Source organism: Blennius ocellaris, assembly GCF_963422515.1.
Source record: "Blennius ocellaris genome assembly, chromosome: 8".
Lineage (NCBI taxonomy): Eukaryota > Metazoa > Chordata > Actinopteri > Blenniiformes > Blenniidae > Blennius > Blennius ocellaris.
The window spans coordinates 9,193,406-9,216,313 of record NC_137657.1 but is presented as its reverse complement, the minus strand read 5'-3'; the positions used below and the strand labels follow the sequence as shown (position 1 = coordinate 9,216,313).

The following is a 22,908-nucleotide window of genomic DNA, read 5'->3' as shown; positions in this document are numbered from 1 at the left end:
TATAGACATTTAGTTATATGGCAGATCAAATGACATGCCCTGTTTCTCTCTGTCACTTGTATGTCATTTGATAATTTGCTATGAAAGAGATGCAAACACAACAAGCCACAAACATGTTTTCATCGTAACTTACCTGGATTGTGGCGCGAGTGTAGCTTCTTTCAGTCTTTTAGTTCAGGAGAGGAAATGAAGATTTTCACTGCTGCTCCCTCCTGTGTTCTTGTAACCAGTGAGGTGGGTTAAATCCCTCGGGCAGCCAGACCGACGCTGTTACAATAAACAATGGGATCCGAATGAGTGACATCCAATCCAGGCGAGAGTGCGCAGACTGTGCAGTTGAAGTGTCATTTTAAAAGCCTCTCTGAGCCCAAAGTATTTCCTTTAACTATCCACTGCCACCTCAAATGAAAGAAAACCACACTTTGCAGTCATTAAAAAAATACACTGATCTTCCATTTTATACCTTTTCTTCTCCAGCAGCAGGCAATCACTGCTTACGATCAATGAATGTGGATGTGATGATATCACATGTTCACAGTTTGATGAACTCATACAACCGACGATGAGGAGGGATGAAAATCTAGCTGACACCAGATACAAGCTGTGAGCCAGTAGTGTTTGGTTACAGGAGTCATGTTGCATTGTGTGCACGTCCATGCATTGTAAAAGAGCAACAGAGATCCAGTATGTGTGCCTCAGTGGCATAAGAAAGTCCTGTAAATCACCTTTCATTAAAAGAGACATTTTCAGACCTGAACTGAGAGGAAACAGCTGTGACAGCAGAAGATTCTGCAGAATGTTTTATATAAAAAGTATTTAAACCTTTTTCCTCTGAATTGCAACAGCTATTAACAATGTAATCCAATTATATGAAAACATTAGGAAGATCTGCATCAAACAAACCAAAACTACTCATTGTGAGACAAATAAGAGTTGGTTTAAGCTACACCTTGAAACATCTGGTTAAGCATAAATCCTCCGACAATCTCGGCTGTTAGTTTGTCTAGAAATGCAAAAGAAAGGTGTCGTTCTTATTTACACATTTTTAATAAAAAATCCTAAATTGTTTGTCTTGTTACAAAAGTAAATCAACACAGTCAAATTCAAAAACTAAACCTTTTCCGAAGGTGATGTTGATCTGATTGTATTTTTTTGATCAGGTAGGTGAATTCTGTTTCAAATGTAGAATTGCACTACAAGACATGACACTGTATTTACTCCCTATTTGTGCACGATCCTTTTGAAACCAGAGGGATGAGCACTGAAAAAGGCTCAAATTCTAGACTGTAAGAAGTTGACAGAAAAAGAAGCTTTTTTTGTGTGCTCTAAATAGGACAACATACCTGATGGACTTAATTCTCTTTACAAACGTTTGTACTGCACTTGAACAGTAGTTTTCAATCAGCGCACATAGTGCAAATGTGTCTGCCTGGACAATGCATGGACCCTTTCCAGGGAGGAAACCTTGCCTTGTTTGTTAGTTCACAAAACTCATACTCTGCTTATGCCTGTTTTAATTGGGATCCTCAAGAGACCTTGTCCAAAGTCTTAGTAAAACACCCATGTCCTATCAAGCAGCCTAAGCTAAGTCCAGTAACCAATTACCCTGTTCTGCCCCAGCAGAGCGGCAGCTCTTTGGATTACATTTCCTGCTGCTGCATTACAAATGCGCTATGACCTGCACTTATTCCTCCAATTTCATCTTGTTTTATGGATGCATGCGGACGGTTAAAGTGTTTTAGACACCAAGCAGGGATTCAACTTAATCTTTATGTCTCAAGCTTTGGTATCCTTTGAAACAGTGTGGGGAAATAAATAATACCCCTTCTTGTTGAGGAAAAGCAGGGAAGATTGATGGTTTATACTCTCCTGGATCAGAGTCACTTTCCAACATAACCGCTTTAGTCAATAAAATGCAGAGGGTGTCGACGACCAGCAATCCACCTCCCATACCTGCATGAACCTATTCAGGGTCTGGGGGTGTCTCACAAATGGACAATTTAGAGACAATTCAACTAAACTAACAGTTCTTGTCAGGTTACGTAAAAACACACGTTTTAGATTGAACTGAATTCTCACCTTGTGCTCTTATATGAGTCACACATCACACTTATTGCTTTGGGGAATGTGGGATTTCAAGTGTTCAAGTCTCCCTACATGAGTCAAGGACCATCACAAACACAGGTCATTTTTTTCTACCTCACTGCGTGAAGGCTTCTCGCAGGAAACCGCTGCTCCACCATGCACTGGAATTCCACTTGGGTCAAACATTGCATCTGCTTTAGGTCTTTATCTTCATTACATTTCTATCTAATGTAGCATCGCAAAGGACTGGATCCAATCCCAGCTCACTGTATGCAAAGACAAACGCTTCAAATTCACTCACAGGTGCAATTTAGTGTCGTCAATTAACCCCAAACGCATGCTTTTGGGGAGAAACATGTTTACTTGGAAAACATGCAAACTTCACATGGAAACGTCTCCCCAACCAACCAGACTCAAGTCTGTTAAAATGCGGAAAAAGTGGAAAGAACATTAACCAATACACCATTTAGACCAATGTTTGACAGCTATCAACACTCATTGTTGGGGTTTTCTACAATGAACGAGCTGTACTATCTATTATCAAATGCATTCATATAATAGTTCAGCCATGCTCATCCAAAATTGGGTTCTTGGAGGCTGGAGGCAATTCCACCTGGGCACAAGACAGAGAACTCCTTGGACAGGTGGACGTGTAGCAGTCCACATCATATATAAAACCATTCATCCTCATATACCTTTGATGGACTGAGAGCCTGAGGCGGCTTTCTGCATTGTCCGGTTGGTATAATCCAGTTTTCCCTTGTAAGTTGGACTACAAGCTCCCTGAAAGAATTTATGGACACATTCGTGATGTTTCTTCCCTGTGAGCCGAGGATGAAAGAATAAAAGATGAACCTGTGAACTTGCACTTCAAAAGCTCACTGCTCTGCAGAATATTTCATTAATTTCATGTTGAAAAAAAAACAAAACACACATTTTACAACCACGGAGGTACAGCCAGTCGATGTGTGGGCGCCAGTGTGTGTGTGTGTGTATGTGTGTGTGAGACAAATGTGTGTTTGTTTCTGCAATAGGAAAATTCTGATGCGAATGCCACCTATGACTGGAGTGTTTTGTTTTGGGGCTTTTTTTTCAGTTCCGTGCAACTCTGGGCAAAGATTGTGGCAGAATACAGCATTTCCTTTTGACTGTTTTCATTTTCGGTCTCCAGCTATTCAGTCACACTCTGTTAGCTGGAAGCCAAGTGCCCTTGAGGTATTCAAAGCAAGATTGTCAGTGCTGCTTTTATTCTTTTACAGCCACTCTATCTATCTATCTATCTATCTATCTATCTATCTATCTATCTATCTATCTATCTATCTATCTATCTATCTATCTATCTATCTATCTATCTATCTATCTATCTATCTATCTATCCATCTATCTATCTATCTATCTATCTATCTATCTATCTATCTATCTATCTATCTATCTATCTATCTATCTATCTATCTATCTATCTATCTATCTATCTATCTATCTATCGTCTGTTGAGAAACAACAATGCTGCATTACTAACATTGTTATTGTTTAATTGTCCTGTCTAAATTGTATTTCTAATCTGACATCTTATTCCACTGTAATATCACATATTTATTCCCACTTTATGTTGATTTGAATTGTTTGTTGGTCTACATGCAGACTCATTCTTCCTACACCTTCCATAAAAAAAGGCTTTTGCTGATGTTTTTAAATGTAAATGAATCATCAAATTGGTATACTGGATTTTAATAGGAGCTCTGCACAGTGTCTCTGGTGGTGTGGAATAAAGCGAGCAAGTGAACAGCCTGCCCTGCAGTTTTCTTGTTTGTTCTCTTCCAATTCTAGGGAGTATATAGGCGCCGTGTTTTTCTACACCTCTGCATAGTAGGCTATTCCACTGAAATCCCCGGAGGCACAACTCAATCCAGCTTTTGACTGACAGCTGTAGATCGTCTCCCAGCTCATCAGTTGCACGTCAGAGTGGATCTGTTTGGATACTTCTGCGCTCAGTATTTCATTGTGGAGTGCCTCTACTATGGACTGGATCTTGGAGGGATTTCATGCACATGTTCTGACAACATCACTTCTTGGAGAAGCTCGGCTGTAGTCGCCTCACTCCGCAATCTCACTCTTTGGTCTACTCCATTCGAGAGTCTGATTTTGCTCCTCTGTGCATCTTTTCACCATGACAGCGTATGACTTCTCGGACATAGAGGCGTTTTTAGACTGCCACCCGGATCTCTTCGAGGAATATCTGGTTCGGAAAGCGAGATGCGATCAGGTGAGCAGGTGGTTGAGGGAGCATCAGCCAACCAGAGGAACCGCAGCCGAGGAGAAGCGCGGCGCGGCGGTGGAGCCGCTCTGGCCCGCCGGCACCGACGCGCTCCGGCGCAGATCGTCCCACATGGAGCTGCGACGGAACTTCGCCCGGTCCAAAGCCACCACCGCACACCGGACGTACGACGAGCATGTGAGCCTCAGCGAGCACGAGTCCCAGTCCAGCATGAGGCGCCGCGCACTCCTGCGTAAAGCCAGCTCGCTGCCTCCGACCACGGCGCACATCCTGAGCGCGTTGCTGGAGTCCAGGGTCAGCGTGCCCCAGTACGCATCCAGCGCCATCGACTACAAATACAGACTGAAAGAAACCAACGAGAGGGAATTCTTCTTGGAGTTAGTGAAAGATATCTCCAATGATCTGGATCTGACAAACCTGAGCTATAAGATACTGATCAATGTCTGTATCCTGGTGGACGCAGACAGGTGCTCGCTCTTCCTCGTGGAAGGACCCGCTCACAAGCGCACGCTGGTGTCCAAGTTTTTTGATGTGCACTCGGGCACCACAGTTCGACCATCATCCAGCACTCTCAACTCCAATGAAGTGCAAGTGCCGTGGGGAAAGGGCATCATCGGCTATGTGGCAGAGCACGGAGAGACTGTTAACATCTCCAACGCATATGAGGTATAAGGACCACAACATTTACGATTTTTATGCAAAGCCAAATAAGTCCTTGCAGTCAATGTGGCATCCAAATTCAAACTTATGGGAATCGGTCGGTCGTATGTACTTGTTAAACAAATATGAATTAATACAACAAACTTCAGGTTGTTTACTTAAGCCGCATTTCCCCGTGCGTAAATACTTCAAAACACATTTTGCCGTCAATTTGCGTCTGGCAGATTAAACCTGACAGTGAAATGCAACGTTGCCCCACTTCTCGGAGCTGAAAGTTCTTGCATGCCGCAGTACATAACAACAAACAGAGGACTGTGGTTAATTAGTTCATTCGTGTCAGATTAAAACGCATCCTCCTATAGTAGCCCAACAGAAAGTGAAGGAAGGAAAACGTTATAATTCTCACAGTTCCCACAAGCCAGACCTCACGAGTTGCGCACCACATCATTAAATCACGGCCCTGGGCTGCTCGGGAAGCTATACAGCAGCGCCATGACGTGCATCCCCCTGCGGTCTATTACTGCAATAGTATAGACAGTTATATGTCAGCAATGGGGTCTATCTCAGCATTTAATAAAAACAATTGCATCATGCAGAACCGCAAGTTTGGATGACCAAGGATCACATCCAGCAGTTGCGTCAGGGATGATTTACTGTGCATGGCACATGCGCGTAAAGCTGAACAGTGGGCACGCACCAGGCCAATTTGAACGATTGCAATGAACTGTATGTGTTTGTGGTGTTTTGTTTTGTTTTCATTGCCAGGACCATCGCTTCAGTGACGAGATAGACAAGTTAACCGGCTACAAGACGCAGTCCATCCTCTGTATGGCCATCTGCAACAGTGATGGTGAAGTCATCGGTGTTGTCCAAGCAATTAACAAAAATCCTGTGGGAACACCCTTCACCGAAGATGATGAGAAGGTGAGGCATATTGCCTTTGGATATATATATTGAAAAACAAAAAACAAAAAAACAAACCGTCATTCATGCTATTACAGTGTTTCACGTTCACAAACAAAACATTCTGGATAATTCATCATCCTTAGTTCCTCTGTGGCTGTTTGCACAATAAAAGGCATTTTAGATATGGAGTTAAAATTGAGCTGGAAGTTCTCTGAAGCTTTTTAATGGCCAGGGAAAGGGGGAATTGTTCCCTTGGAAGCAAAACACTGGCAAATATATAATAATAAGAAAAACGTTTACACCAGTGTGGGTCATTACAGTAAATAATGTCTGGCTGTGTGATAATCCCTCACGCGTTTATGTAGCTATATTTGCCACTACATGTGATATATACAATTGAAATAGATTTATGCACGTATCACCCTTTTACTTATGGCTCTGCAGTTTATTAATACAGCTTTGTTTGTCGATGAGCAAGTAAAAAATAAAAAAGCCCTGTAGATTGTGTAAGCAGTGTAGCAATAAAACACGAAAATTATTCATTGGGAAACAGAAAACCAAATTAAAGAAATAGAATACACAAAGGTGCTTATATGTGTGTTTATTAGTAACAAGCAGATTTTGCCTGCCTCTGCAGAAATATACCAGAACATAGAGTAGCCAGCGTTTATCCACTAGGTGGCAGAATAAAGTTGTGGAAAGGGTGTTGTGAGTTCACATAGCTTGTCTCACATCAGCTTCAAAGGCATCAAGTTTTGAGCCGTTTATCTGATTTTGTTATGAATCTAAAATAAGACACTAAATTTAGCAAGAGCTGAGCTATTTATTTCTCCTTCCATGCTATTTTGCAGCATCAGTAGCACTGCAAATAGAAAAACACTTGATGTGCCAGCTTAATGCTCCAGATACGATGTGAGATCGCTTCCTTTATGTCAATGGTTTATCATTAATACATTTATCAGAGACAAATTTGCACACACGCATTCACTCCGTCTCTTCTGTCTTCTGGTAATAGAACATCAAATAGCCAACATTTGTGGTTTTCATGTACATTTCATCACTTGTTTTGTTCTTTATACTCAGGTGCTGCAGATGTATCTACCATTCTGTGGAATATCAATTTCCAATGCCAAGTTGTTTTCGGAGTCTCGTAAAGAATATGAAAGGAGCAGGGTGAGAATCTCCTTTTGCAAAGACTTGAAAATTGGAGAACTGCCATCAATATATGTTTTGATATTACATATACGGAACTCTGTGGAGTTTAATGGAGTTGTTTTCAATCTGTGGGCCTGTCAGGGAGCTTGAGGGCATAAATAAGTGGTAAGCAAAACAGGAAATAACATTTAGAATTAGAGTTATTGCAAGTGAAACAGAGATGCATTGAAAAATGATTAAATAAGCGTTAATGCAAAACCCTAGATGTAAGAGTTTTAGATAAAGGCTTATTAGGTATTTTAAACTGCAATGGCATGCATAGAAGTATGATTGTCCATCAATAATAGAAAAACGCTGTGTTGGTAAATATGGATGATGGTGTTGGTTGTTTCTGCAGGCTTTGCTAGAGGTGGTGAACGACCTGTTTGAGGAGCAGACTGACCTGGAGAAGATTGTCAGGAAGATTATGCAGCGAGCGCTGACCCTCCTGCAGTGTGAACGCTGCTCTGTGCTTCTCCTGGAGGACATCGACTCACCTGTGAGACATTGTTGGTCCTTCAGTGAACTTTGAATGACTTCAACTGTGGCTCAATAATGTAGGTGCAACTTGTGGTTATGCGTGTTTTGTTTGTTTTTTTCTTCTTTAGGTGGTGAAGTTCTCCAAAACATTTGAGCTCATGTCTCCTTTGTGCAACTTGGACCGCGACATCAGGTGAAAGACACTTTGTGGATAAATGCTCATGTTTCTTCATTCTCTCATTGTACTATCACGGAAATATAAAGCACGAATACCCTCACATGGTTATGATCATGAAAAACATGTCATGCTGGATTTCACACACTCTGTACTCACAGTGTGTATTATGGTCGTTTATTACATGTAAATTCTTGGAAATTGTTTCCTCTTTGGACTATTGGCCACGCCAGCATGGAGAAGTTATCCTGTTCCGACTGGCTGATCAATAACAGCATTGCTGAGCTGGTGGCTTCCACAGGACTGCCTGTTAACATCAGCGATGTGTGTCAGGACCCACGCTTCGATGCTGAGGTGAACACACAAGAAAGTCTTTTTCAGACTCAGTACAGCTGCTATAAAACCTTCATATAAAGAACCTGTACATAGACACGAGAACATTTTTTTTCAATCTTTAAATGAAGTTCTCGCTCAAACAAGCAGATCAGATTGTGTTTTCTCTCCTTCCAGGCAGATCAGGCTTCAGGGTTTCACATCAGATCAGTGTTATGTGTCCCCATCTGGAATCGAACTCATCAGATAATTGGTAAGTTGCCAGAAATGTAATCAGTTTCCTCTTGTTTGGTCGGCAGTTTTTATGTTACAGTCAGTGATTTAACTGTATTTTGTGTATAGGGGTTGCTCAAATCTTGAACCGCCTGGATAGGAAGACGTTCAACGATGCAGATCAGAGACTATTTGAGGTGAACTGAATGAAATGCTGTCGGGCCAAAAGGCTGCATATCTATCCACTATTGCACCCGATACACACTATTGTAAATCTAACATATCCTCTGTCTGCAGGCTTTTGTGATATTCTGCGGTCTTGGAATCAACAACACCATGATGTACAACCAAGTTAAGAAGACATGGGCCAAACAGTCTGTAGCTCTGGATGTAAGCATGTTATTTACCGATCAAACTTGCTGGTATATAGTACAGATTTAACTGCAAACACAACGTCTACAAGACAGGATACATCCTGGAACGGTTGCCAGTATATCCCAGAACAAACACAAAGAGACAAACAACCACAAACACTCACAATTTAATGTCACCAATCAACTCCATAAGCATGTTTTTAGACTGTGGGAGGAAACCGGAGGAAACTCTACACAATATTTGAACCCATGACCCATAATAGAGAGAAACTCACTGCTCCACCGTGTGGCTGTTAAAATGTACTGCTAAATGAAAACTGCTAGCCACCCCCTCTATTATAACTACTTCTCCTACTACTGTAATGACTACTAAATACTAGGACAGCCATTACTGCTGCTAGTTAAGTGCTGTTATTACTACTATAACTACATGAACATTATCACAAATACTGTTATTATAACATTCTATTATTATAACTAATTCTATTATTATAACTAATTCTATTATAACTGCTACTGCCACATTACAACTACTACTCTAATTATACTGTCATTACTACTAATGCTTGTGCTATATCAAGTACTAATACAATTACCGCTGCTTCAATTACAACTGCTAGTTATTTAAACGATTGCCATTTCCACTACCACTGCAACTGATTCCACTACAATAACTACTATTATAAATAGAAGAGAAATAAGAAAGTTGAATGCTTCTCATAGATTTACTGATTTTATCATACAAGCATGTTAGCCTTTTGTCAAGTAACACACATTTATACCAGATCAAGTTTCCTCAATGGAAATTCACCATGAAGAAAACAACAATGCCATATACTCAACTGATACTAAAAAAATACATTATATTTTTATAGAATATATTCTAAATAGATCCATACTTTAATTGTACAAGTTGAAATGAGTCAAAATGTTTAATTTTACACACATATGAGCAGTTCTACAATATATTGGAGCTTACTACAGTTAATCTCAGCAGAAGCTCCGTGTTGTGCTCCACTGCCCGGTGTCTAACCCGTGCAGTCACATTATCCTCAGAAAACATGGTTCTGCTTCTCACCCATAAATATTTTATCTGCTCTCAATAATTCATGATAAATACAAAGTGTCGGTCTTCTCACCTCTCATCAAAGCGAAGCACACTGCTGGATTTCTGTCACGTAATCTTTGCTGCTACTTTTCTTACTGTTAGGAAATTCAGAATGTGACAAAAGCAGAGACGCACTCCCCCCCCCACTAAGTCTCATCACGTAAGATGAAACAGAGGAACCGTATAGGAAACAAGTGTAAAAGCAAATGGTATATTGATAATCTTTAGTAGTGTTGACTCTCTTTCACACAGGCTTTCACTGATCTCAGGGGTTTTTACAGTGAGGAGGGGCTAAACCCCCAACCTCTCATGCTGCACATGCTATGTCGCATGCTGCCATTTCTGCTTGAATGTTGGCTTTCCTACTGTTTTTCACATTATAAGATACGACTGTGGATTTCTGCTGTATTACTCACAATGACTTTAGTTCTGCGTGTTTTATCAAAATGATTTCACCTTCCAACAATCTGCCACTGCTCCAGATGCTGTCCTACCATGCTACCTGCTCCAAGGTGGAAGTTGACAGACTTAAGGTAATACTTCAATAAATGCTTTAAGGTTTATAATCAATCGCCAGTCTGTAAATGTTTTGTGGCTGTTTGACTGACACCCCTGCCGTCTCTCCCTGAAGGCTGCCAAGATTCCCCTGAGCAGCGAGCTCGGCATCGACGAGTTTCACTTCAACGACTTCTCTTTGGACAACGACGCCATGATCACAGCTTCGCTCAGGATGTTTCTGGAACTTGGAGTTGTCCAAAAGTTTAAAATTGACTATGAGGTCAGGCCAATGCGTCCGGTAACATGCATGTTTATCAGTCCAACAATAATATCTATGGAGCTCCACCGCATCTATATATCTGTTCTCTTGAAGGTTCTGTGTCGGTGGCTTCTGACCGTGAGGAAGAACTATCGCACTGTGGCGTACCATAACTGGAGGCACGCCTTCAATGTGTCGCAGTGCATGTTCATAATGATCACAGTACGTTTCTGGAAAGAGCAGTTATGTATGTGTCTTACATCTGAGTGTTGCTTTGCATAAACACACAAACTTGAAGAAAATCCAATATAAGCCTATATAAACCCATTGACGAGAAACTAATAATAATTAGTAGAAATGAAAATATGAAGGCAATGTAATCATATCATTAGTGACAATATAGTTTCCTCGACACAGACGGCGAGTTTCCAGGATGTCCTGTCAGAGGCAGAGATACTGGCGCTGATGGTCGGTTGTTTGTGCCACGACTTGGACCACCGAGGCACCAACAACGCATTCCAAGCCAAGTATGTGGCACAGGCCTGAGGTCTGAGAGACCGATTTCTTGCTCAAACGGGACCTAAAAGTTGTAAAATATTCTGGGTATTTTTGTGGCTGCAGGACGGGATCTGCTCTGGCACTGCTTTACGGGACGTCAGCCACTCTGGAGCATCACCACTTCAACCATGCAGTCATGATCCTACAGAGTGAGGTCAGGCCAGCAGCTCTCCTACGTTACAGTGCTTATATACTTGTTTGTTTTACTGTATTATTACTGTTAGCGGAAGACAACTACATAAAAACCCAAATGCAGGCAGAAAATTGAGTTAAAAAAAAAAAACATTCTACAGAACAGCTGCATTTATTATTCCTTTCTCAAAGTGTTTTTAATTGCTGCTGCGACCGCCGCGCTGCAGAGTGCAGGTAGAGCTGTGCACAGACACTAATGACATCCAAGTGCTGCTGTGTCTCGAGTGCAGTGCACGAGGAACTGTGTTCATCATTGATTTCTGTTAACAGGACAGAGAAAGTCCATACACACTGATAATTACCATTGCTAATGGGAGCTTCATTTGACAGTGAGCGATGACTCTACTGATGCACTGCATTTAGGGAGCCACTATTAGTCAACCTCCCAGTGTGTGTGTGTGTGTGTGTGTGTGTGTGTGTGTGTGTGTGAGTGTGTGTGTGTGTGTGTGCCCCCTGTGAACTGATGCATTTTTTTTCTTATTCACAGGGTCACAATATCTTTGCAAATCTCTGCTCTAAGGAGTACAGCAACATGATGCAGCTACTGAAGCAGGCTATTCTCTCCACAGATCTGACTTTGCACTTTGAGTAAGCAACTTAGTTTTCAATTGCCCAGTGACCTAGAGATGTTTAATTTAAGAGGTAAAGAAATATGTTTGACATACATATTTTGCTAATAATCTGAAGTCTTTTTTAGCTTGTGTTTGACTGCAGAGTGCCTGTGCGGTCTTCAACTGTAATATTTTCTTCTTTTCTGTCTTTTTTTCTTCTTTTATCTCGCACACATCCTTGACTGTCTCTTTGTATTGCAAGACGAAGGACCAAGTTCTTTGAGTGTGTTCTGTCGGGTCAATTCAGCTGGACAAATGAAGGACACAGAGAAGTTGTCAGGTCTTTACATTGCAGTAATAAAAAAAATAAATAGGAATTTCTCCTTGACTCTGCAATGCCTGAATAAGGAGCAACAAAATTAGAATTTTAATCTTCATCAACAGGTCCATGCTGATGACGGCGTGCGATCTGGGTGCCGTCACTCGTCCTTGGAAGATATCAAAACAGGTTTGAGTCCCTGTGATGAAAATTGTGTTACTTAACTGTAAAAGTATTTAAACAAGCGTTGTCATAATATGTCCAAAGCACGATGTGACAGAAAAGCCACAAAATCTTCAAATATGAAATATATATCTTGTTTTTCAAAGTATTCATCTTGAATTAAAAAAAGATAATTGTTTCACTGGCAGATTTTTTTATATCGCTGAGGCTACAGTACAAGTTATTGTGACTGCGATAAGTAAAACGTCTCCGAAGCAAACAAGTGGAAGTCTTGTTGTTGTTTTTTTGCTGTATATGTGAGAAGATGCAGTATTAAAATAAGTCTTGAAAGATATTTCCCCTAGAAACTTGCAAGAGTTGGAGCTTTTGGAAGGTTTAGAAGAGAGGATTTATTTTGATTATTTATTTTGTAAATCTCAGTAAAAGTATCAGAGATATACATGAGTATATCTCTGAAGTTGTGGTTTTGGTCGAAGTTTTCAGCGATCAAAAAGAGTGAAAAGGAACATACATAGAAGAAGAAGAATCACTAATAGATTGGATAATTATTGTAACCCAAAAGTTATATAGAAGGCAGTGAGGGATACATTGGATGGATATGGTTTAGGTTTGCCAGAAAGACACCCAATGAATCCCAGTCAACTTTCTAATCCACCTACTTCCTTGTTTTTCTGCATCCACTGTGTTTTGTTCACATTATTCAAGTTTATTCAGAAAGCTCAAAGGAGGGCTACTGCACAAGACTGCTTGTGAACAAACATTCACAGTATTTACAGGAGCACAATTGAAACAGTAGAAGAGAAAAACATAAGTGACATGTAAACACAGTTTCTATCAATTTTCCAAGGTTGCAGAGCTGGTGACGAGTGAATTCTTTGAACAAGGAGACAGGGAGAGGTCTGAGCTGAAGCTAATCCCAGCGGTAAATCAAACAATGTTATTGTGTATTACTGCTGGATTACACCCAAACTATTTATTCAATATAACTGTGATGTTTTTAAATGTGTTTTATATTCACCTCTCGTCATGAATGACAGAATCTCATTATATCTCTGTAGGCCATCTTTGATCGCAATCGCAAGGATGAGCTGCCCGTCTTACAGATAGAATGGATAGATGGGATCTGTAAACCTCTTTATCAGGTACTAAGATTTAATGATGGTATTTAGCAAAACAAAAAAAACAGCGTCGATAACATCTGTACGGTTGGTGTTGGAAATTATTTGTCTGCTGCAGTCGCTGCTGAAGCTCAACAGGAAGCTGCAGCCAATGGTCGACGAGATCGATGCAAATCGGAGGAAGTGGGAGCACCTCTGCTCGTCCTACCAGCAGACACACCAAGCCTCCAAGTGCAGCCTGAGCTCTGAACCAGGTCAGATTACCGAGGGCTGTGAAGATGCAGAAACACGCCCAGAATCCGAAGAGCACGGGGATCCAGATGAAAGTACAAAGTTTGGATCAAAGTCCAGTCCTGGACTGAGGAGTGATGCTGACGAGCCCTGAGCTGATGGGAGGTTTAGCTGATTGTTAGTTTTACACACTGGATGGCAGGCATGGGACTTATGTAATAAGCTGTGATTTTCTAACACATGCACTACTTTACTTTTATCTGGATAAATGAGATGTGGTGTTAATCTGCTGGACATACTGTTTCCCAAAAGCATCACTGTGTTAAACTCAGGTGTGGGATCAACTCCCATTGCTAAAAAAAACAACTCTATTTGAAGGGCCGTTTCCCAATTTATACTTAAATATGTAGGAAAGCGTTCCATCACTGGTGTAAGAAAAAAAAAAAAAGCAAGAGACTATCTAAACCAAAGAGGGCCAACTGATTACTTTATTGTTTTGTTTTGTTTTTATTTGGAGCTGCTACAAAATCGCAAGCCTTCACAAAACAGAGAGGAATCACTGTGACATGTTGTAAATTTTGCCACTTTGAATGTAAACTGGAGCATGACCGTGTTCCTGAATGTTACTTACTGACAGACTGTCTTACCTCATTTGCAAATCTTTTGCCTTGCATGGCATTTTTCTTATGTTTGTAGATTACAGTAATCAGAGCTGCTTGGGCGTCAACTTGCTTTGTGAAGTGCATGCATAAATCAGTATATATCAGCGATATGCATTAACACATTTTAATGAGAACGACGCTTTGTGTTGTATAGATTAAATAAGTAAGATTGCAGATGAAATATCTAAACTCCAGAGGTTGGTCGTGTGCGTGTGTGTGCGTGTGTGTGTGTGTGTGTGTGTGTGTGTGTGTGTGTGTGTGTGTGTCTCACTGCTGAGAAAATGATGACAGAGAAAATAATTTTATGTATGAATATGCAGGGACTGGGTTCATGTTGTTTTTATTCTTTTTGCAAGTCAATGTGTTTCCTTACGACTCACCTCAATATTTATTTTCTCTTTACATGTACACATAAGATTAACGCTGGTAGGCAACACCCAGGCTGTGTATGCACTGGTTAATAAGTAGATCAGAAAACTGACCTATGCCTCCAAGCTTCTTTGTAACATAATCTACTGTATGTTAAAAAAAAAAAAAATGTTTTCATAAGATGTGTAATGTGTTTGCATCCATGTGTTTGCAGATGCATGTTGATCATGTTGCATGTCTCACAGTGACACAGAGCAATGTGTCGATGCCTTCGACTGCCCGATGAGATTTGCTTTGCAGTAGAAAGTAATGAACGTACTTTAGTGTTGTAACCTAAGAATACAGGTACTGCGCTATTATCGACGTGGAAAGATTTCTATTTTCGATCACCAAATTTATACATTCAGTATTTTTCTAAATGTCCCCTAAAAAAAACCCACCCAATCAGCCAAGAAACATAAGTGTTTGGTATCAGATGAAAGAGTTTTGACTCTGTCTCCGTTTGGTTGTGTGAATAAAATGCTTCGCCATTAAAAATGTTTCTTGTTTATATAATGTGTATTATTTCCAACTGCTTACTGAGAATGTTTCCATCACATCTCAGCTGGTTTGCTGCTGCTTCTCCTCGTTCTATGTCAGTTCGTCGGTCTGTTTCTTTTAAGAGCAGGTGTTATGGCGAAAACTGCATCCACAAGGATATGTATATACAGTTGAAATTACAGTAACTAGAACAGACAAAATAATGTGTGCGTGGTTATTTGACGGCAAACTAATTAATGTTGAACAGAAATCACTGGCTGAAAAAGTCCAGAACGTTAAGTCAGCTCAGCTAATGTTGCACAGCAAAACATCTGCATGCAAACAAGTAAACCACATTAAGTAACTCGTACAGTATCTTCACTAAATTAAAAAATAAATTAATCAGTTACTGTAGTGAAGCACAACACTGCTGATTGCGTGTTTGAGCCCCACAGATGAAGCTCAAGGACTCTTTCACTGAAGCTCACTGTTGGAGCAGATTTTTTTTTTTTTTGCATTTCATTGATGATGAAAGAGTTGCCGCCAATTGCTCTTCAGAAATAGGAAATAAACGTGTGACCCTGTCTTGGCAACAATACACGTCGCGGTCAAAAGCTGTTATCAACAGCGACATGCGAGTAATTGTACTAATAAACCTACATAATATTGAGTTCAGGAGAAAATAAAAATGAAGCAAAGTTGACTCATCTTTGTCAAAACTGTTTTTTTTTCTTGGGATTATTAATAGAGTTTTGTGACTAAAATAGACAATATTTGCATTTCTGATGCTCAGCAGTCCTGTGATTGAACCATCCGCTCGGAATAGATGAAAACAGCCTGCATTGCAAAATAACTCTTCTTGTCATTGATATCTGACAATAGCTGTAAAAATGTTGACTTAAAGTTTTCAGGTCACGCCATTACAGAGCTAAAGGAGTGTAACGAAGCGTCAAAAGCCCACCAGCGGGTAAAAAAAAGCAACTTGTGAACTGAAACCCACTGAAGGTGAAATCCTCCATGAGGCGACAAAGCAAGACCTCAGCCTCGCACTGCCTGCACGTTGTGGAGAGATTCGTTCTGTATTCATGCAGTCTCTTTTGAAACCGGATATTCATCTGTGGAGTGTTTGATGTTGATTTTTAATAAGGCGACGAGGTGAGGCAACATTCGGAGCTGAAGGAGTGGGTAAAACTCAGTGGAGCTCGACGCGCTCGCAGCCGCCAGCTGCCGAGCCACAGCCAGGGCTGGGCCTTAATCTATAATTTAACATGATTGAGTTTATTCTCCTCAGTGTCGATAAGCAGGAGAAAACCGGATGGCGGGAGTCGGGAGAGCCTTCCAACCTCATCTTTGATACAGGGCCGAGCTCTACCATAGTCTTTGATCTCTCTCTCTCTCTCTCTCTCTCTCTCTCTCTCTCTCTCTCTCTCTCTCTCTCTCTCTCTCTCTCTCTCTCTCTCTCTCTCTCTCTCTCTCTCTCTCTCTCTCTCTGCAATAACCTCCAAAATGAGTTGCACCGAAGTTTTAAATCAGTGTGTTAAAACACAATCACTGGAATGACACATCTCTTTCCTGCTGCTTTATAAATCTAGAGGAAATGTCCTACATCCATTTTTAGAAAACTAGATTACCATACAAATGTACACTATGAATATTAATACGCTCTTAATATGCATGGTAATGGAGCAGAGTGGCTTTGTTCGCCTCACGATTACATATTTTTATTATGCGCATGTATTTTTTATCAAATGACATTGAAGCTCTTGTCAATTGATTAACACTGGCATGTATCAGCTCGATGGCCTCGTGGTCACATAGTCAGAAGCACAGGGAATGTCACATGCACATTAGAATGACTATAAATTCTCTTTTTTTGTGACATCCCTATTAACATCTGTAAAAGTGAAATAATTCACAAAATGCTGGCTTTACCTATCCTTCAAAATCAGATTTTTTTTTTTTTATCCTATTTGTCATGTATTGTTAGAGAGAGGCTTGGCTTTGGGAGAAGCCGTCGCCAAAATCACGTGAAAAAAAGCATTTTATAGTAGAATATTTAATTTGATCACTTCATAGGAGGAAAGTCGAGACATTTATAAGAAAGGAAAGATCTCTTTATCCAGTGAAGATGGTTTTACGAGGTGATGGTATAACCAGGGCGACATGAGAATGATCTGATAACACAATAGTTGTAACAATGCAACTGAAATGGGTCTGCCATCAAACAGCATATGATTTTATTTATTCAAAACGAATGGTTTAATGGAGGACATACGTTTAGCCAAATGAGGTCGTTCTATACATCAAATGTCCTGTTATTGAACTATAAATTGTCCATTACGAGATTAAAGTGTGTGGGTGTGTAATGTTAACGTAGAGAAGGTATATAATAAGCATAGAGCATGAATCACTGCTCAAGTGACAGAGGAATTAAGCATTATACTATCACTGCAACCCAGATGGAGGCTTGCAGAGCTGAAACAAAAGAAGAAGAAAAAAAGCACAGAAGAGATGAAGGACACATTTGAATTAAGATGAGTTTTAAGCTCATACTTTAGTGCAGATGTGACCCGGAGCCGTTCTTCATTTTGGAGTACAGACACTACGTTGAGGCTTTGAACCTTTATGGGCCGCCGTTATTTAACTCTTCCTCTTACTTTTAGGCTAGATAAGTTCTTCAGAGCAGATGCTAAAGGCTGATTATCGCTGGAGATAAAGCAAGCTGCTTCACCTCTGAACCAGCTACAATTCAGTCAACACCATCTGCTTTGATGAGGGCTATAAAACAGAATGTATATGTTCCCTCCTCTCCAGTCGAATGCAGACCCAGTGTGGAAAGACTTACAGACCCTCGCTTGTGCTGGTTCCAAGCGCTGAGGGTTATTTTTTTTATGAAAAAGCACTCTGGTCGTTGCATTCAGTGGAGACACAGATCATATCTGAAGGTTTTCTTCCTCGTCAGTCATGTGACGCAGTTATCCCTCAGTGGAGATCGGTGCGTGTTCTCTCTTTGCCATTTTCAGCACAGCCTTGTCTGGCTGCCTGTCACAATCAAAGCATCCTCGGTGTTATGACACAGAGATAAATAATTGATTCATGCAGGCAGCTAACTGGTTATGTAATCGTAGACCCAGTGAAGCGTCAGGCTGTGCAGGAGCCTGGAATCATGCTGCAAGTACAGATAGAAATGTTTCAACAGCTTGTTGACGTTTGCTCAGTGGGTATTTAAACTTACAGAATACCCATGCTCGTGAAACTGCTTACTAGGATTAAATGGAGCCTGATTCCTGAGAGAACTTGCTCTTTAAATTGAGAGGGGGCATGAGGCAGTGCTTATGAATAAAAGCAAAAGTACAGACACATACTTGTAAGCCACAGGTCACATGTCATGATGTGGAGGTGATAATCTGATGTTGGAATTGATATACTAAACTTAACAGAATTGGCAAGTATATCTGATAGTGAATGTCCATAAAGTCTGCAGCCTAAACATTTCAAAGTTTTCAATCTTTCCATGAGAAAAATGCAAAGTTTCAAATACAAATCAGCAGCAAATAGAAATGTTTATGGTTTCCGGGGTTTTTGTGGGATCAAAAGTAACTTAACGTATGGTTAATTATACAGCATGGAGTCCTATCTGAAGTATGTGAAGACAACATTTTACATCAATTGTTTACTGCAATGGTGGCGATGCTTTCCTTTATCTTTAGCTTTGCTTCTCTCTAGTGGAAGGCAAGAGCACTGCAGTCACAGAGGACTACTCTCAAGGCGAAGCTCGACAAGAGACTGAGGCTTCACGTAACTTAAACTAATTAAACACATCGAGAAACAGACAAATTGCAATGGCGACCTTAAACTGACTATTAATTGACAGAGAGAGAGAGAGAGAGAGAGAGAGAGAGAGAGAGAGAGAGAGAGAGAGAGGGTGGAGCATACGCTCTTGGCCAATGCCATGGATTTGACCCGAGACAGGAGGGGTTTGAGGGCATCAGCTCTGTCCTGCTGACAGCTGGGAACGCCTCCTCGGTGATGACAGGCCCCGAGCTGGATTCCTTCAATGAAAAGCCCTTTGATTGTTGGCAGGAACTCCTCCGGTTTGGCTGAATGGCTGTCAGCTCTGTCAGAGTGATGGACGGGCGGCTGTTTCACCCCTGAGAGGAACAAGCCCCGTCCAGCGAGCAGAGAGCGGGACCTCTGCCAGTCAACTTATAACCTCCGTCCGAGCAGATGGAAGCAACCAGAAGATGAAATGAAGGAGGGTAGAAGTGATCCAAAGTCATCTATCGAAGCAAAGTACTACGGATCAGGTATAAACCACAATGTTGGGGAAGCTATTACTTCTTACTTGGACAGCTAGTTTGTGCATCACCTTTAGTTGCATGAATAACACTATTAACGCTATTAACGCTGTGTTTCTGGGACAGACTAGCTCTGACAGTCTAATTCACCCTTTGAGCTCAAACTGTTCGTGCACAGGCATTATATTTGTCTGTCTTCTAGACCGTTACGTCCAACTCGGGGTCACTGGAGGCCGGAGCCGAGCCCAGATGACTGTGGGTGAAAGCAAGGTGCCTATGTCAGACATCAGCAGTTTATAACTGGCAAACAAAGCGAGACAGAGACAGTCACTCATTCACATCTATGGGGAATCGCCAATTAAATGTGTGCTGGTCAGTAAATAAATAAAAAAAAGTACTGCACTTCTGCAAAGGCGATACAAACCATGCACAAGTTAACATAACACCTGTTCTTGAAGGAAAAATCATTTTGAACTATTGAAGAAGCTTGAAGAACCACCGTGCAGACGAAGGAAGGAACGAATGGAGTCTTCAACGCACTTTACACTGTTAATCACATTCATCCATTCACAAACATGTTCACACCCAATGCAAGGCATCCACTGGGTGCGGTTTGGGGTTCATTGTCATTGTTACAAATAAACACTTTGTGATTTTAATGAGGTCACTGATTTCTTAATTGTAATCAGTTCTGGGCATGTTAATTAAAACATTCCAAAAACACTGCTAGTGATAAACATAACTTAAACTTAAGAGATCAAGCGCTGCGGAATGAAATCAAGAATGAGTTCAAAGCGTAATAACTTTATAAGAGGTGGAGTTACTTGTGCTGAATCTCTTGAAAGCTAGATTATTCAGCAAGGCCACAGAGATAAAAAAAAATTTTTTTGCCTTGCAATCTTTATATTCTGACTGAAAACACAGTTTCTCTGAAGGTTTTTGCAGATAGAGTCGAATTTTACCTGAAAGATGAAATCTTTAATGTGGTGGGTTTTTTGTTTTTTTGTTGCCAGAATTACATGAACTGCAACGCCTTAACGCTCCACGATCATTATGTGTACCATGACTGGCCCTACATGGCCGCTCCAGTATAGCAGCACAGACCCTCCCAAAGCCAAATCATCGCCGTTTTCCTGAGAGAAAGAAATGATAAACGCCTCAAACATATACGCGGAGCTCAAATCCCAGCTCAGCCAGTGAGCAGTATTTCTCTCCCATGTCTCTTCATCGTTCTCTGACTCACGCACACACACATATTCACACACACACACACACACACACACTGAATACATCAGCGAAACTGTAATTGTTTATACTGACTTCAACTTAGCCCTGAGCTCCCTGCCATGAATCACTGCTCACCAGCATTGTGGCGGACCTTCACACTGAGGTGGTCCTTTTCATCGGGGAGAAGCAGCGCAGGGTTTGTGTGGGCATCCAGCCAGCTCTGACCTCGGAACATGTGAACGCAAACACAAAATCTGTGTGTGCAAGAACCTCAGTCACCTGTCCTCCTCTCTTCCCTCTGAATAAAGGCTTGCTTCTCTGCTGATACAATCCTGTGTGTGAATCGGATGAGGTGTATTTAATATCTTCACAAAACAGCAGAGACCTATAGCCATTACCCATGTGAAAGTTTGGATGCAAATTATTAATGTATGTGCACAAACATTGGGGAAAAAAATACCTTTAACATAATTTCAATGCTATTGAATGAACAATGGCTTTAGTTTGAGCCCCCTTTAAAAAAAATCCTTTGTATGAAATATAATCCAGCTGAGGAAAAGAAATCATCTTATTGCATAGTTTTCACATTAGTTGCATCATGACTCCTTTAATGGCAATATCCCCAAACTAAAGTTTTAACACTGACAACTTGTTTTCTGTTATTTCTGCATGATGGAAAGAGTGAATTCGTCTTTATAAAGTTATTGCAAGTCTAGTTGGACCTTCCTTTTGTTTAAGTACTAAATAATGTTTGCCTTGCAAATTCCCTTTATCCATTACTCTAAAATGGGGCTCTATATTTATGCAAAGAATAGGGTTTAACTTCAAACTAATAATATTTCTATAATATATATTGAGTAAAGCAGAGTAAAGCTGGTAAAGTGATTTTAATCGCTGAGCAGCTTCCAAACCAATCGTGGTGGAACTAAATCAGGTTTTAATGTACACAAAGTTAGAGTAATCCAGATTTCCCTCTCCAGCCTCAGTCATTGCCTTTACACAGCCAACCTGATTGGACTATATTGTCTTTGTTCACATGCACAAGAGTGTAATTGATTTAAAGTGAAATCATATCAACTCTGCTATGATAAATGGTGATTTATGAAGTCTAAGTCTGTCAGTATTTGGTTATTTCTGGTTGAAATGATGCAAATGATCAAGAACAAGCTCCAACCGCTGTTGCAATGTTTACGGTTCCTTCTATTTGGGCTTCCTCACTGGTTTTTCACACTGTTTGACTTCCAGGTCAAGATTTGGTGCAGAGTTCCAGGGCAGAGGCAGAGCACCTCATCTTGTTCCAATTCAACTCTACTGAATACGTACAGGAATAGAGCGACATTCAATTATATTATCGAGGTGTCCAACTTTGATCATCTACATTTCAGCCATGCTAATGTGTTTACGTGAACTTTTACATTTCCAGTTTCAGTTGGAATAATGGAATAATTAAATTTTAAGGAGTTGTATGAATTATTTTATGTTCGGCAGTGAGCAGGCATTCTGTGCTGGGACATGATTCAAAGAAACAAGCAAGTTTTTGAGTGATGGAAAGAAAACTTCAAATTGCTTTTTTTTTTGGTTCGATCTGAAATCAGTATTTCAGACCGCTCCAGAATTATGGTTCAGCCTTTAACAAAAACAGTTTTTATAGAAACTGATTTTCTCTTGTGTGTGTGTGTGTGTGTGTGTGTGTGTGTGTGTGTGTGTGTGTGTGTGTGTGTGTGTGTGTGTGTGTGTGTGTGTGTGTGTGTGTGTGTGTGTGTGTGTGTGTGTGTGTGTGTGTGTGAGAGTGTGTGTGTGGGCTCTCATTTCCGGCAGCTGTGACACTTTCATTCTTTGCTTGAAGGTGAAACATGAAACACACCATCAGGGTCCTGGTTTGTAACACCAGTATTCATCCTGGAGGTCTTTGTGAAGTATGTGCATAACTCCTGGCTTATTTTTGTTTTTCTCCGGCTCTGCATGCTCATGGGTTTTGCAGTGTATCTACCAGAATTGAAATTGTCCCGGCGTGTGAAGATTCCAGTGTGTTTCTGTTTGGTGTAGCGGTGCGAGTCACTCGAAAAAAAAATCTGTATCTAAGCTGCCAAATTAAACGAAATAAACACCACAAATTATTCA

General features: G+C 40.7%; 1 protein-coding gene across 1 annotated transcript; it reads left to right on the top strand.

Annotated features, from left to right (window-relative positions):
• Positions 1–4,252: 4,252 nt before the first annotated feature.
• On the top strand, positions 4,253–13,866 carry pde11al (phosphodiesterase 11a, like; the record flags this gene model as incomplete). The annotated part of the gene is made up of 20 exons (XM_080501320.1): positions 4,253–5,026; positions 5,786–5,944; positions 7,010–7,099; positions 7,479–7,619; positions 7,729–7,793; positions 8,009–8,129; positions 8,286–8,361; positions 8,451–8,518; positions 8,619–8,711; positions 10,286–10,336; positions 10,435–10,581; positions 10,675–10,782; positions 10,978–11,087; positions 11,182–11,272; positions 11,798–11,898; positions 12,124–12,201; positions 12,306–12,369; positions 13,211–13,285; positions 13,422–13,505; positions 13,600–13,866. The coding sequence occupies 20 exons, from the start codon at positions 4,253–4,255 to the stop codon at positions 13,864–13,866; spliced, it is 2,763 nt and encodes a 920-aa protein (XP_080357446.1).
• Between the last annotated feature and the right edge of the window lie 9,042 nt (positions 13,867–22,908).